We start from the raw sequence: 16655 nt of genomic DNA, 5'->3' as shown, positions 1-16655 counted from the left end.
ACTCGAAGTGGGGCGGGCATGACACATGTGGGGGTCAAACACAAATCAAGGGAGTTTTTTTCTCTTTTTGTATCAGAGAGGGCCTAAGGATCAAACTCAAGCCCTCAGGATTGACAGTGATGCCTGGACCTGGTGAGTTCAGGGTAGGGGATGAGGGTTTAGTCCTAGGGATGGAGCCCAGGACCTCACATACGCTAGGCAAGTGCCTAATCACTGAGCTACATCCCCAGCAGATGTTGGTTGCAAGAGAACGTGGGCCCTCACCATGCCAAAGGAGCACTCTATCACTAAGTGGCCCCAGCCTGGTAGTCTTGTTTGTAACCTCTGCTGTGTTTGCATGCTGCCTGAGCTTATTAATATAGCCACATCCTCAGGGTGACAAAAACTTCATGGAGACTCCCACTGTCAGATACCTGAAGACAGGTTTCAAAGAGAACAGGTAACCAGTGCAGAAGTCTCAGAGTGTTCGTGTGAAGTACATGGAATATAAGTCCCAGATGACAGAATGCTCAGAACACTGGTGTCCCCACTCTTGGAAGTAACCAGGGCCACAGATCCCAGTCTTTCATCACACCTGAAGACCCCTAGCTGGCATGGTGGCACATACTTCTCATCCCAGCACTTGGGAGGCTTAGTCAGGAGAATCTCCTGAGAACAGGAGTAGGAGGACAGCCTGGCCAACCCATCAGGTGTTACCTGCAGGTCTAGTTCCAGACATAATCCTAGCATGCAGTCATCCCCGGCCATGCAGGGAAAGCATCATGGCACACCAGGAAGCCAGTGAGGCCCATGTTGCTTGACTGGGCAGCTACTTGTTAGCCATAAGGACTAGGGCTCAGAGTGCCCAGAGGCTGTGAGACTGAGGGTTTCAAGGACCCAGCAGCAGGCCAGATGGTCTCAGCCTGGACTCGATACTGAAGAAGGAAGGAGCCCTGAGTCCTGGGCCAAAGCTGTTAGTAGCCCCATGACCTGGGCTGCTGATGGCTGCTGGGGTCAGGAGCAGTGTCTTGGTGGGTCCTGCTGTGGTGAGAGAGAGCAGCAGAACTTCTGGAGGACAGAGAGGGAGCAAAATAGAACAGGAATCCAGTGTAGAGATCTTAGAGTGTTTGTGTGAAGCAGAGCTAGGAAGTGGGTTGCAGGGGCAGGGGAGCAGCAGGCTGTTCCTGTAGAGATGAGTCCAGCAGCATGGGGTGGGAGAGTATCTCAGGGGAGTGGCTCCTGTCCTTCCAGGACAGTCTCCATCAGAGACTGAAGGGCTGGGCCTGAGAGGCTAGGGGAATTAGGGATGAGGGAGAGACTGGAGAGATGTGGGAAATGGATGCACCTAGGAGTGAAGCAGGGCCCCCAATGTGGGATGGCTGGGGCCCAACAGAGTTGTGTGTTGCTGATCCTACATTAGGCCAGGCCAGAGGGCCCAAGCTCCAGCAGCCAGAAAGGAAGCCAAAGTGTCTGAGGAGGTCTGCATCAGATTGCTGCATCTCATGAGGGTCCCACCAGTGGCCAAGGCAGGATTTGTTGAAAGCAAGGTTGTGTGTATAATTGTTCTCACCTCAGAAGGGAATAGGTGGCCATGGCTCTCACAGGTACTGAGGGTGCAGGGACAGGAGACCTATGGACTGACCTTACTGCCACAGGGCGGCTGAAGGCTCTTGCTGCCTTCAGTTAGTTGTTATATTAACCTGGTAGCTTCATTTCTTGAGAAGCTTGGGTGGATGAGGTGTAGCAGATCAAGGTCCAGCTGTGAGGAGGGATCCAGAGTGTTCCATGGTTGGCAAACAGGTTCTGAGATCTGGCCTGTGCACTCAGGCCAGTGTAACTGTTTGTCTTAGCTGCAGGCTCAAGAGGGTTGAACTGTCACAGGATCAAACACCACATGTGCCCTGTGTTTTCCAAGCTTTCTCATGGTTGCAAGCGCTGGGCGATCTCACATGGACTTTTCCATCATTCCCTGAGCTCTAGGTGACTCGGATGGATCATGGAGATATCTCTAAGCCTATGCCAGCACAGCAGTGACATCATGGCAGTGTCCTCTAGGGTTCCAGGACTGGATCTTTTTTTTTTTCTCTCTCTGCTGATACAAGGAATAAGACATCCTATAAAACAAGGCCAAGCCTTCCTAGAGTTGAAGCCCAGAACACACAAGACTCCCCCAGGGATGGGCCCATCCAAGAAGGTGTGGGATGTTTTGTGGCTTAGGTTGTTTCACGGTGAGTAGGAAGTGTCTAAGACGCATACATGTAGCTGCTTGGGAGCTGCGGAGGTCATGGGACCCCCTAGATCTGATTCTGCAGATGACTGTGAACATCCATGTGCTGGAAACTGAACTCTGGTCCTCAATCACTGAGCCATCCCACTGGCCCCTGGCTGTCCCTTCCTAGAATGTTTCTGTATTTCCTCCTACTTGATGCCTTGATGCTGGCTCCTAGCCCAATGGCCTTATATACAAGATGAATTCTATAAATGTCTTATAAACACTAAGTATCCTGTGAAGGGTACTAATGCCCTGTTCATAACAGGAAGGCTGAGGAATCCAGTCTGCAACAAAGAGAAGGCTGGGTGCTTTTCCTGTCATTCAGCATGAAGGGCCAGTCATGTTTTCATTGTAGCGTCCTGGTTATGCTATGGGTCTTCCTGGTGCAGCAGTCCTGTTCTGTGACAAATGATGTGTCTCCTGCAGGAGGAAGAGTGGTCGAGTCACAGTACCTGCAATATGACAAGAAAACGAAAAAGGTGATGAAGTCCTTGACTCCCAGAACCACAGGAAGTGGGTTAGGTGGAGGGCAAGTAGGGAGACAGCTGAATCCTGAAGGAAACTGTTGGGACCTTTGCCAGGTGCCTCTGTGACATCCAGACTTGGACACAGGGATGAGTCTGGGTAGTCTAACATCAGCATATATCAGTCTCCATGGTCTACGGCCCCTGCACCTCCTCACTGCTCCTCTGGCTTTGGAGACCTCAATTTTGCCAAGCCTTTTCTTCAGGACCATCCCCTGGATCATCCAGGTGGCTCCTAAGAGACAGGCAGTGACAGCAGACATTTGGTATGGATCACAGGCGAAATTGTCATGGGGCTTTGTGCCATCCTACCCAGAATGCTGTGAAAGGCCCCACTTTGGTGGTGTTCACTTCTGGAATGCCCTGTGTGATAGTTTCAGCTGTGAATAACAAGGCTAGCAGTTTCTACTGCTGCCCACACAGGGCTCCAGCACCCTGAAAGCTGCAGTGCTCACCTAGAAGGGAAGCACATTCAGGACAGGGAGAGCCCTGAGGAGCTCAGTCAACTTCCTGGTCATCCCTGCAGAGACACCTCACCCCTGCAGTGTGGTCATCCCCGCAGTGACACCTCACCCCTGCAGTGTGTGGTCATCCCCGCAATGACACCACACCCCTGCAGTGTGTGGTCATCCCCGCAGTGACTCCTCACGCCTGCAGTGTGTGGTCATCCCTGCAGTGACACCTCACCCCTGCAGTGTGTGGTCATCCCCGCAGTGACTCCTCACCCCTGCAGTGTGTGGTCATCCCTGCAGTGATGCCTCACCCCTGCAGTGTGTGGTCATCCGCGCAGTGACACCTCACCCCTGCAGTGTGTGGTCATCCGCGCAGTGACACCTCACCCCTGCAGTGTGTGGTCATCCCTGCAGTGACTCCTCACCCCTGCAGTGTGTGGTCATCCCTGCAGTGACGCCTCACCCCTGCAGTGTGTGGTCATCCCTGCAGTGACTCCTCACCCCTGCAGTGTGTGGTCATCCCTGCAGTGACATCTCACCCCTGCAGTGTGTGGTCATTCCTGCAGTGATGCCTCACCCCTGCAGTGTGTGGTCATCCGCGCAGTGACACCTCACCCCTGCAGTGTGTGGTCATTCCTGCAGTGACACCTCACCCCTGCACTGTGTGGTCATCCCTGCAGTGATGCCTCACCCCTGCAGTGCAGACCTTTGGACCTGTGGCCTTCAGGTTCCGGATTATCTGTTAAACTCAGTTCATAATCAGAATGTTTTGTGTTCAGCCTCTGCCTGGACTGTACTCCAAGAAGAGTTCAAGGGTTTCTGTGGCAACATCTAGCGATCAAGCCTTAGCAACAGGATTCCCACATCACCCTGCAGGCAGATTCCCATAGTCATACCTAGTCCATTTAAGCTGCTGCTGAAGATGCCTTGAAGGCATAGCCACAGCGACCCTGTGTGTTCAGAGGTGATGTTTTCATTCAGGAACCTGATGCTGAGTCTTCTCCTAACCCAGCAGGCGGTCCCTGCATCAGGCTGGAGTCTTGAGTTTCTGTGTTGTCCTGATAACACCTGCTGTGTTCTCCTGGGGCAGAATGGATCTCAGAAGGTCTGGGCCAGTCTCACTGGTTGAGGATTCCTGCAAGGCCTCATCTCCAATTCCTGAGGGAAGGTGTAGGTTAGGAGAACGCCTGGATTTGAAATTCAGTGTTTTCAGATTTCAGGATTGGATGAGGGGAACTCAGCGTGTGCATGTATCCATGTGTCTGTATGCATGCACATGCAGGCCAGGGATGGACACCAGCAACCTTCCTCAGTCACCCTATGCCTCTCACACAAAGGAGCTCTCACACAGAAGCTGTGGCTCACAGATGAGGTTGCTCAGGCTTAGAGTCCCAGAGATTCTTCTGCTGTGCTTCAAAACTTTGAGAGAGAGAAAGAGAGAGAGACAGAGAGAGAGAGAGAGAGAGAGAGACAGAGAGAGAGAGAGACAGAGAGAGAGAGACAGAGAGAGACAGAGAGAGAGAGTGTGAGAGAGAGAGAGAGACAGACAGAGAGAGACAGAGAGAGAGAGAGAGAGAGAGAGAGAGAGAGAGAGAGACACCAATTAGTGTCCACACCTCTGAGAAAGAACATGGATCTACAACTATCCATGAAAGCCCAATGCATGGGGCCAACATCAATTAGTAGTGGGCCAACACCCTCAAAGGAGGTCAGTAGAACCAAGAGAAGGTCATGCTAACCATGTGGTCCACGCACTGAATTTTATAAAACCTGGTGTGACACCATAGGTCCAGGTCAGCCTAATAACCTTCTGCTGACTTCAATCAGTACTGTTCTATCTAGAGCCTTCTGAAGATGCCTAGACAATCCTGGGATGAGTAACAGTCTTTTAGTAACCTTTCTAATTTACACTCACAACCAGCCAACCACCTCATGTAATGGAATTGTTCATTGCTCTGCCTATGCACAAGTATTCTGGGAAGTTAACCACTTTTCAGAAACTGAATTATTGTGCAAGCATATTTTGCTGCTCTTTTTGAAGCTGCAGTCTAGAAATGGTGACAGATGAATAACATATCTAAAATTGCATATCCATGTGATAGATTGGATCCTATGTAGAGTTTTGAACAATTTCTTGGTTCTTGAACAATTGACACTCTGTGGTCATGTGACCTCTTGTGTAGGAAGCACCTTTGGGATAAGAACCAAGTGCAAATGTCAAATTAGTACTTGTCATTGGCTTTAACCTTGGTGACATATGGAACTGAAAACTGAGTCCTAATGACCCTGGCACACTGATGTGTAAACAGCACAAGAGATAGACTCATAGATGAAGACCGTCCAATCCAGAACAAAGAAAGTCAGAAATGGCCATTCCACAAGTGACAGCCTTTCTGACCAGGACTTACCTAGAGAAGGTAATCTCCTTCTTCAGCTTATGGTTGTTCTCATGGACCTCAGTGTTCTCCATCTCTAAGTTGTGCAGAATTGACATGACCGCCTCCTCCATTCTCTCCAGGCCTTCATAATATGGATTTGGCCTGAAGTGTGGCCTGGCCCCAAATGATAGAATACAATGAACATCGGCATTTAGGAATATATGAACTCAGGGTGGGTCCTATATTACTCCAGGCTACTGCCTGGATCTTCCAGCACTCAGTCCCCTGCCTAGCAAGTACAGAGACTCACCAGAAACTCACTGCAATTACAATCTTGCAAAGCCACCAGCTGTCAAGGGCTTTGCAAATGCACACTGGGAACTCACTCTCCCTGACTTTATCCCTGAATTCTTCATTCAGACCACAAGTTCTGCTTTTAAATAAGTGGAAGCAGATGAGTCCATTTTCAATCTCACTCCTGAGGAAGGGTAAGGTTCTGAATCTCCACTATATGGGAGGTGAGGATAGCACAGGGTGGTTAGGGAGGCACAGCTTTCTAGAACCCAAAACCTTAACAGGATAAGAAAAAGGTGACCTTGCAGACCCAGGAATGAAACAAGAGCATTTGGTGTGATTCATACCTGTTCTTCATGGATCTCTCTGTCAGAAACCTCAGGCGATCTCTCAGGTCATTTCTCTCCTCGGTAATGAGCTGCAGCTCTTTAATCAGCCTCTCCTTTTCCTTCATGGCCTGATTCTTGCTTAGGTCAGTGCCATGGGAAGATGTTTCTATCCCAGCGTCTGTAGGTAGAAGAACACAAGTGAACCTGCATGGGGAGAATGCATAGAGTGTACATAGATCACAGTGAGGCCTAAACAGGAGAACAAGCCTGGAACCCAGTGTCACTGCTAGGCGATTGGTCTATGCTTAAGAGACCTCCTCAGGGGATCTCAGTTCTCGCACTACTCTATAGAGACCAAAAGATGTAAGCAGCCAGGTGTTCCCTATGCTGGACATCACATGCTTACATGTACCACGGAGATGGCTTCTCCAGGATTATTATCAGCTGAACAGGGTACAGCTTGGTTTCAGGACCCTCACCCCTGTGGCTTCAGAACTCAGATGATAAATTCACCATCCACAAAACTTGAGTGATTGGAGACACTCAGATGTCCTACCCTGATACTCTAAAGCAACAACTTTGGATTTAAAACGCATTTCCAGGGAGGATATGTTCAACAGACTTATCAGTGTCCCTATGTGAAATACCAAATGCCCCAGAAGTGCGAATAGGTTACAGGCTGAATCTTGGTCTACACGTTCCAAATAGTTTTGGTATTGTAGAAAAATTTTTGTAACATACAACCTCTAATATATAAAGCAAACGATGACCCTGCCAGTTAGAAGAAATCGGAGAAGGTCTAAGAACATAAGATTATTGCCTGAAGCACAATCTCTCCCTGTTACTACTGTCAGATACCCACTGTATTTAAAGAAGCAATGATAGTGAAATACATTGCTGCCCTGTCTAAACTCAGAAAAGGTGGACCCTCCATGACCACTGATGGTGTTATTATATCAATGTAACAGAGCAAATGAACTGAAAAGTAAAGACCAGAAGTTCACAGTATAATAGCATTGGCCTTACCATATCCTCCCAGTGGGGATGGGGAAACTAAAGTTCTGAAATCCTTGACTTTAGGGAATTGTGATATTCGTGGAAATTCAATTCCTTTTCAGATGCTCCAGTTGCTGTGGCCCATTGCTAGAAAGGTCAGCTTAAGCCTGCAGCCACCCTGGCAGGAAACTCAAAATACACTGCCCAGAACTTACTCCACATTCCCCAGAAGTGCTGTCTTTGTCCATCATTACTTTGAGACGAAAGGCCAGACTCCTTCACTCTAGTCTCTCCAGAATCGACGTTCCCCCTCCCAAAAAGCTTGCGAAGACGGGAAAACATGTCTTAGCTTGTAACCGCCAGACTCAGACTGAGAGAAACTAGGGCACTGGTTGTCACTACAACACTGGTGACATCACAGAGGATGCCAGAACTCTCTAGGAGACAATAGAATGTCCAAGAAGGGACAACTGATGTCATGGGGAGCTGACTTTGCCTTCCTGCTAATGTTCTCCCTGTACTGAGCATAAGCAGAGGTGCCCTTTCCAGGAGACTTTCCTGGGGCAGAGCCACTGAGCATCTCCTGCTTCCAAAGCCAAATTTTCCTCAAGGCTTGATTATAAAACCTTAGTAATTCCTATGCATCTAAATGAATGTTTCCTTTCAAATCTTTCCCAAAAAATGTCTCATCCTAACTCACATTGTCCTCATTCACCAATGTTAGCCATTAAAACTTCCTGAGATTTCACACCAGCTTGAATATGCAGTCAAAATTTCTCCTGTCTCATTATGTACAGGTGCTTTATATCACATCAAGAAATAGCCTGCATGGTAGGTTACAACATGCGTGTGTGTTAGGGGAACACTCATGAAGTCATGTGCTTAGCAATCGACAATTGCCAGAAAATTCCTTAGGAGAAAGAGTTCAAGTCTTTAAGGTGCTAGGAAATGTGTGGAGACCTGTTGGCAGAGGAAAGTGCAATATTGGAGCCACCAATGACGGGAACCTCATGCTGCTTGTGGGGTTCTCCTCTCTGCACCAATGTCACCAAAGGAGCACTGCTCACAGGCCTGAGTAAGATGTACCATGAGCTTCTATCAGAAAAATAAAATACACAAGAGATATAGAGGGTGCACAGAAACGTCTAAAATGAGGCTATAAACATCATTAAGTGGATAGAGCAAGGTCCCAGCACCTGTACACTGGGAAATGGCCACCCCACCAAACACAAAAGCATCTATCATGGTAAAAAATGAATACTTTATAGAATGCACCCACTAACACTGATTGATCACATCTGTAGTTCAAATTTTGGGGGCAAATTCATGGCCTTAACTATCTTTGTCTCAACTTATATAGCAAAAAATAAGAAAGAACGAGAAAAGAAAAAGTCAAAACTAAAAGCTCAAGCTTCTCATATGAGGATTGCAGGAAGTGTTATATGGGAGTCAGTTCTGATTAGGCCATTTTAGATAGAACAGTGCATAGTGACCCTTAATGTGATGGGCCCTATATAAAGCTTTTTGCAATATTGGAATTTTAACAAACCTCATCCAGAACGTACGGAAGAGGCACCATGTGATCACCATGTGGTCACCATGTCCTTACTCTGTATCAGGTTATTTTTCTGCATCCTTGATTGTCAGGCATATAACAGCAACAATCTGAAATAGCTGACAGACATGGAAAAACATGGCTAAAACTATAGTTGTGGGTTATACACCTCAACTGTGAAAGGCTAATGCTGTCTGCACAGTCCTTGGAGGCCACTCTTATAAGCCTATTCATTGCAAAGTGAAAGGAGGTTTATCAAGGCTCAAAGTGATCCTGGCCAGCCAGGTAGAGGGCAACATGTGATACTTGAGACCCTGTTTTAAACCAGCACAGAAATCCACACTTCATTCAAAGCATCATCTACGAATTCTCGATTATTTACCATTCTCTCCCTACCAGTCGTTCTGTTTGGAATGGTAGAAAACAACTGGAACTGATCTTTCTATTTTAAGGACCTTGATCTCTCTTTTTTTAGGTCCACATTAAGAGTGCATACAAATGGACATCACCATCTGAACATCTTAGTATTATCTACTCTGTATATATAGCATAATACTGTGCCTATGAAAATCTTAAGCTTCCTTGAGTGTAGTTGCCCCATCAAGAAGTGTGAAGTTCTGAGTTCAAACCCCAGTGATGCTTTAAAGGGACTAGAAGAAAGCGATCAGAGATACTCCACTTCTTTGTCCTTAGATTAAATCAATTGACACAATGTGAACCTGGTGGGCTATTTAACCATGCATCTTTCTCCCAACCCCACTTCCACGAGTTCAGTCCAGGGCAGAATTCATCCCCCACCATCCTAGATATTTCTTTATATATTTCTACAAGAGCCAGGTTTCTTTTTTTTAATAGAATTAGTTGTAGTCAATCAAGTGCTGCCCTATGTGAGAAATGATTAGTATCTATTGCAACTTACCACAGTGTATTTGTGTATACAAGTACATTATTGGAAATCCAGCACTACTGAGGGATTGGAAACCAGTTCTGTGGCCTTGCCTTTCTGTGCCTCTTCCTGGCTCACAGGCAGCAGGGGGCAGACCTTGAGTTCCTCTTCAGGGACAGAGTGATGTTGAATGGGCACTGAGCAAGCAGAGAAACACAGCTGAGGCAGCTCCTTTCAGTTATCAAACACATCATCTCCTTCCCATCTTAAGGGCTACTGCTGAGGTCTTGCCCCCATACCTACCTTAATAGCAGCGAATTTGTTACACAGCAGCCAGCTCTTTCCTATTGTTCTGTAATACGCCTCCACATCATGAATGCCAAGAAAAACACTAACAAAGAACAAAAAACTCTGACGTTGAACTGTGTGGTGCTGGTCACATACCCTGTTATGTTCTGTATGTTATGAGGTTTGTTAATCTTAACAAGTTCCCCAAGTGTATTCTTCACATAGGACCCAATAGATTCAAGGAAAATAGGAACAATTATGTGTAAAATGTCCTGAGACAGGGCCATAGACAGCAGCATTTCCAGCACTTGTGCATGAGCCCATGTGGATCTTGCAATGAGCAGGCCCTAGCAATGTCCAGTACACAGTTGTGAGCTGTTGCTCTGGTTGAACTGTATTGGTGTGTGCATTAATAAACTACACCTATTTAAATGAATTCAGTGTCCTGTGGTGTGAATCCAGACCCCTTGACACCAGGTCTTCCCTTCTGCAGCACTCGGGAAAAAGGCTAAGTTTAGGAAAGGTGACGTCTTGTCATAAGTTATGTGACAAGAGGGATGGTGAATGATCCCTTGAGATAAGAATCAAGGTTTCCTCTGTGGTATTTAGGTCTATACTGGCCCTGTGCAACAGCTTCAAGAACCCATTTCTGATTTTCCTTGGGATTCCCGTGATGATGCACTCAGACATGATTGGAAACAACCAAAACGGTGGTCAGACTTGATTTATAAAATGTAGGTAACATTGCAAACTTAAGTTGTAGGATATTTGATCATATTGTCATCCCCAATATTGTGTTATTTACTTAGAAAAATACCTTCTGGCTGTGTAGTTCAGTACTAGCACCAATATTTAACCCTAGAGCTATTTTTGTTTGTTTCTTTGTTTGTTTTTTGTTTTTGTTTTTGGATGAACAAGTACTTTCCTATTTTGTGGCCCAGCCCTAGCTCTTACTTCTTTGCACAGTCATAGAGAGACCTAAAACATATACTCAGACAAAGTCAGGGGAGTGTATAAAAGGGCCTAAGGCAATACCACATAATGACATTGAAAGTGGGCTCTCTTCTTGATCCACGCCTCCAGCTCTCCTGACATCTACATGAATTATAACTCCTAATGCAGTGTAAATGATGTCTGCGCTATTGCTGAAGGAATCATGAGAATAACAACTCTAAACATCCCACCATGGATAGAATTTGTGGAAAGAGGCAACTGGCAGCCAATGAGAGGGCTCTACAGTTAAAGGGGCTTGCTGTCAAGTCTGATGAGCTTGACTCAATCCCCAGGACCCACGTGGTAAAAAGGAGAGAAACAAGGGCCAAGCTGTCCTCTGGCTTCCACTCATGTGCTTACATGTATGTGAGTATATATGTATATGTCTGTATGCACGTGTGGTTATGAATGTGTGTATGCATGTATGTGTTAACGTGTATATGTATATGTGTGTATATGTCTGTCTATATGTGTGTATAGGTGTATTTGTATGTGTGTATATGTATTGTATGTGTGTGTATGTGTGTATGTATATGTGTATGTGTGTATGCATGTATGCGTGTATGTGTGTATGTGTGTGTATGTGTGTGTATGTGTGTGTGTGCATGTGTGTATGCATGTAGGTGTGTATATATGTGTGTGTGAGCATGAATGTGTATAGTCATGTATATGCATGTGTTTTCATGTACGTGTATTCGTGTATATGTACGAATGTATGTGTGTATATGTATGTATGGACACACAAACACACACAATGTTAAAACATAAAAAGCTCCTTGGAGTATTCACCGTGCCTGGATAAGTGGTGACCATGTGGGGGAAACACATGTCCATGTACACATACCTGTTCACATGCGCTGAGCAATGCCCAGCCTGGTCTTGAGCTCACTACCTGCCCAACGATGAGTTTCTGCCCACATGGTTTTCTCAGAGCCAGGTGACAATTGTTCCTGCCATGCCAGTTCTGTTCCCGTTTCTCATGCCACAAACCTTCTAGCTTGAATCTCACCTACTGACGCAGGAACCTAACAGCCTCCAACCCAGTGAAGTAAGTAAACTTCTTCCTGACATTCTCAGGCTTGGTGTCCCCCATGAGTCACAGGGAGGAAGGATGGCATGCACCAAGGAGAAGGGCCATGGGCAAGGAGGAAAGGATCATAAGTCAGTCATCACTGACACCAGCAAAGTGTGTGCTTCAGAGCTGGCTCTGCTCACTCTTGTCCCAGTGGCAGGACTTAAGAGTGGTGCATACCTGTCACCCAGCACTCAGAGACGTCTGAGGCATGAGAACCAGGAGTTCATGGCCATTTTAACTAATGGTGAGATCAGAGACAGCCTGGGCTGCATGAGACTCAGTCTCAAAGCAGGCAAGGAGGAACTTGCTATATTTGAGCAAGGAAGCTGGAATCCTCCTGGGTTCTAAACATTCACTGCAATACAGAAAGATGCTAGGGCTAGTGTGGGAGAAAGTAGGAGACAGAGAAGCCAGGTTAACCCTCCCTAATCTTCTCATGCTGTGTGAGCTATGAGTAGATGGTGCCCTATACACTGTGGACAGGATGGTCTCTCAGACGGTTCAGAAAGCCATGGAGGACTCCAGCAATTCTCCACTTGGGTGTCACTTGAGTCTTATATGTGTGTGTTTACAAGCCAAAATATAAGATCCATAGGTGACTGTGTAAATTCAACATGGCCCAGCCATGTGCTGGAATATTATTCAGCCTTACATAGGATTCAGATTCTGACCCTTGAACAGGAATGAGAATGGTAGCCATTCTCCTAAGTCAGACCTCCAGGCAGTGCAAAGACAAACTAACACTGTATGACACCACTGACTGAGGGCTGGAGTGTCACCAGTTATATAAAGACAGAAAGCAGGAAGGTTTACAGAGCCCCAGGGGTGACATGGAGTGGGGAGGTTGGAGGGTAGGTGTGTAAGTGGGACTGAGGCTCAGAGGAATCAGACATGGCTGCAGAATATGCATGTGGCTGCCTCCCATACTTGTGGGTCCTGCCTCCTCAGAAAGGCAAATACAGCAAAAGAAATGAACAGAGGCAACAGACTCTGACCTCCTGTAGACACACACACAAATGACGTGACAGAATGTGCACACTGCTGCCTTGCTGCAGGAGCAGTTGAGCATCCAGAAGGGTTGAAAGAGGCTGGAAGGGCTGAGCATGGCACTGAGTTCAAGGACATAGCTTTAGGTCCTGGGGAACGTACGGTGCCCAAGCCCCATCCTGCTGATACTGAGGGACACAGCTGACATTCAGGGTGATGGCTGGGCTGGGCTGGGGAATAGGTGTCCACTCTCACCTGCTCCAGCTTGAAGGTGCTCTGGATGAAGTAGAACTGCAACTACTTGTTGGATTCATTGATGCAAATCTGCTGGAAGCTATTCTGTTCAAAGTCCTCAAATCTGAATATGGCCAAGACACCAATGGGCAAGCACTGGGAGACAAGGTGTGGTTATACCCGGGGTCTCCTGGAAAGACTAGCCCTCCTGAGAGGAGTTGCAGCAGAGGGGGTGTGTTTTCCTGACCAGTTTGGTACCCAGTGTTTTTTTGCCAAGGGTTCCTTTATTACTTCTTGATGGAACCAGGCCTGCACATATCCAGTAAGCATTGGGGTGGAACCTAGGCTTGGTGCCCACATGCTGGCATCGCTGAGGGTGAAGTCTAGCCTATCACACTTCCAGACACCGAGTGCAGATGCCTGGGTTCCTATAGAATGGCGGTTCTTACCCTTCCTAATGCTGTGACTCTTTATTTCAGTTCCTCATGTCGTTGTCATCCCAACATAAACTTATTGGAGAGCTACTTCATGAGTGTAACTTTGTTACTGTGAGGAACTGTAATGTAAATGTCTGGTGTGCAGGAGCGCTGATGTAGAACCCACAGATTGAGAGCAGCTGCTGTAGAGGATCAGAGTCCTCTGCCAGCCCTGGTGTTTGCAGAGATCCCGTAGGTTCCCAGTCTCCATGGCTTTTCCCAAGGACAGGGTTTATTCTTGGCCGTCTCAGGGCCCGGAATCTCACAGAAACAGCCTCTCCCATGTCCTTCCTGTTGAGGAGAGCGTGGTTGGTCCTCAGCACAGTCCAGTCAAACAGGGCGCTGTATAGACACTTGGCCAGGGGTCTCCTGCAGTTATGGCCTCTGGACAGAGGGGTTTCTTACCTGGGTGGGGCAACTCTGCCAGGTACAGACTGTGATGCTCAGAGTCAAGACCTCATTTTGTCTTATTTTCATAGACAAAGTTGCCCAGGCTGGCCTCGAACCTGCCGTGTAGCCAAGGATAATTAAACAACTGATCCTACTGCCTCTACCCCCCATGGGCTGAGATTGCAGATGAGTGTCACCAGAGCTGGCTTGTCACAGCTGCTATACGGCTCTAAGTCAGGGGCCTCATGCGCAGGTGTGTTATGACTGTGCCATCCCCACCCCGCAACCAGGGTTTTCACCTTTCTCCTGCTGAAGTCTGCTTAATCCTACTCTGGCCCCAGGACACAGCAGCTGTGGGAGACTCAAAGCCTGGGGCTTCAGCTCAGCATGGGTACACAGCATGGCATGCAGGATGTATGGTTGTGAAAAAGCCAAGGAAGTGCTTCTCAGCTCACCCCCTGCAGGAGTGTCTAGTCCATCCTTCTCCCCAAGGACGCAGACATCTGCTTCCAACTGCCCGACATGCCTCTTTGGTTTTGACTTTCCTGGATGCCATGTCAATGCCACCACACAGAGTGCTGCCTCTACTGGGGACACTCACACAACCTCTCTGGGGGACATCTGAGCCAAGCAGGGATTGGGTGCACTGCAGAGAGGTCAAGTCATGTCGTGAAGTACCTTGTCCCACAAAGGCTCACTGTTCAGGGAGTTGACTGGAAAAGTAAGCTTATGCCCCTGGGCAGGGTCCCCATAGGGAGTGTCCCACACCCTACTATCAGGTCTATTCCTGGTGCCATGCAAATTCAATTTGCAAGACCCAATGCTCTGGAAATGTCAAGAGCTAACGGAAATGTACCAGGAAGTGCACACCACAGCAAAGGGAGAGGATGGCACAGAGACCTATGCTATGGGTTAAAGGGCACGGAAAGGCCACCTCGAGCACAGGGGTCAGTCACCTCTTTCACAAACAAGGCAAAGGTCAATGCTCTCAGCTCTGGGAGCCTAAAGGGCTCTGTGGCTCCTAAGCCCTGCAGCTGCAGCCAGAAGCAGCACTGAACAGGATGTAAATGCTGAGTATGGCGATGTCAATAAAACTTTATTTACAAAACCAAATTGGTGGTGGTGCTGCTGCTGGTGGTGGTGGTGGTAGTGGTGGTGGTGGTGGTGGTGGTGGTGGTGGTTGCGGACTGGTTCATTTCAAAGCATGCTGGAGTGGCATGGCCACTGAGCATCGGGAAACACAGAAAGGAATGCGACCGGACACAGGGCTCCCAACACCCTAGACGTCGACCTATGGCACTGGAACAGGGTCCCTGAAGGTAAGTCTGGACAGTCAGATAAGGTAAGTACATTTTATTACAAGGAAATGGGACAAGATAAATCTTCTCTTCATCTCGCTATGCTTAAGCATCTTTAAGAGTGCAGGGAATTCATGTCTATCAGTCTGGTTTAGAAAAGTGTTTAGAGACAGCAAGAGTAAACTCCATGGTTCCCTGACGAGGGTTCCAGGGATTCTGATATCTGGGTCAAAGTGAAAGTTAAGGTGAAAAAGGCTGTTAGGCAGGTCAAAAAGATTCCAATTTCTGGTCTCTTTGGGCTGTAATTTTTACTGTGTTCAAGGCCATGAATGCAGACAGGGTAATAACGAATACAGAACAAGAAGCTAGAGCTTCATTAAGACAAAACGAAAGTAAAAGTTTTGCACTCTGCACCACTGCCTGAAGCAGGTTTTTCTAAGTCGTTTCCCGAGGATAGCATGTTGACCTTTAGATTCACAGGATGATGATGACAAATTCACCTGCTTTTTCTTTTCCTATAATTAGGCCAGCATCGATTCAAGGTGTGGCCCAACCGACTTATTATAAAGGATGATACTGGTTGGTTGAAAAAGGTAGTAGCTTTCTATGAACCATGTATTAAGTTTTTATGTATATTAAAATTAACATTGGAAAGAACAATGGTAGGAGAGGAAGCTGGAGGACAACTGCTGCAAATGCTTGCTTTTGAAAATGCTAATGAAGAGTACAGGAGAGCATTATTACCTATAAAGGAGGCTGGGGATATTAATGCTTATATGAAGGCATGCAAGGGTATCTTTTCTGAAAATGGAAAGATGCATATTTGGCACGTATTGATCCAGATAGAGTTATTAAATTATATGTTTAAATACTCTTGAATATCCTACAGGCACTTTCAGTCAGGATGAGTTGCCTTTAGAATGGGTTTATATTAAATAAAACTTTAACCATACATTAACAAATTATGAGGAACAAATTTCTTTAAGTATTCAGCAAGGCATACAAAGACCTGTTACTCTGTGGGGATATGATTGTGCTGCTATTGTTTTCCCATTTAGCAAAGATAAAGGGGAATATTTAATGCAGATGTCTGAGGTTTTTCAATTAGCCATGATTTCTTACACTGGAAATGTTGAATTTCATCCTCCCTATAGTAAATTGTGGGATTGCTTTAAAAAACAAAAAAAAATTTGATAAATACACTAATTTTGTTGATCCATTACCATCAGCCTTTACTGTGTTTACAGAT

The 16655-nt window shown here is 46.8% G+C and overlaps 1 protein-coding gene across 4 annotated transcripts in view; it reads right to left on the bottom strand.

The window, feature by feature from the left end:
* LOC147998961 (disks large homolog 5-like) overlaps nt 1-16655 on the bottom strand; it is a 133020-nt gene that overhangs the window by 40121 nt on the left and 76244 nt on the right. Inside the window, exons 1-5 of one of the 4 annotated variants that reach the window (XR_015643797.1) lie at nt 7440-7596; nt 6247-6406; nt 5636-5779; nt 4124-4385; nt 70-2703 (exon numbers count right to left, since the gene is read on the bottom strand). The exons of 1 other annotated variant lie outside the window; for it this stretch is intronic. Coding sequence is in view for 2 of the 3 variants with exons in the window: in XM_087595747.1 (XP_087451873.1) it covers nt 6247-6406; nt 7440-7566 (287 nt within the window). In the remaining variant the exon portion in view is untranslated. Of the gene's footprint in view, nt 1-69; nt 2704-4123; nt 4386-5635; nt 5780-6246; nt 6407-7439; nt 7597-16655 lie in introns of those variants that run through there. 2 more of the 4 variants (XM_087595747.1, XM_087595745.1) reach the window with 2 other exon arrangements.

Source organism: Rattus norvegicus, chromosome 19 (assembly GCF_021556685.1).
Source record: "Rattus norvegicus strain SHRSP/BbbUtx chromosome 19, alternate assembly SHRSP_T2T, whole genome shotgun sequence".
Lineage (NCBI taxonomy): Eukaryota > Metazoa > Chordata > Mammalia > Rodentia > Muridae > Rattus > Rattus norvegicus.
Note: the sequence above shows the minus strand (reverse complement) of the source record. Positions and strands in the feature narration are given on the sequence as shown.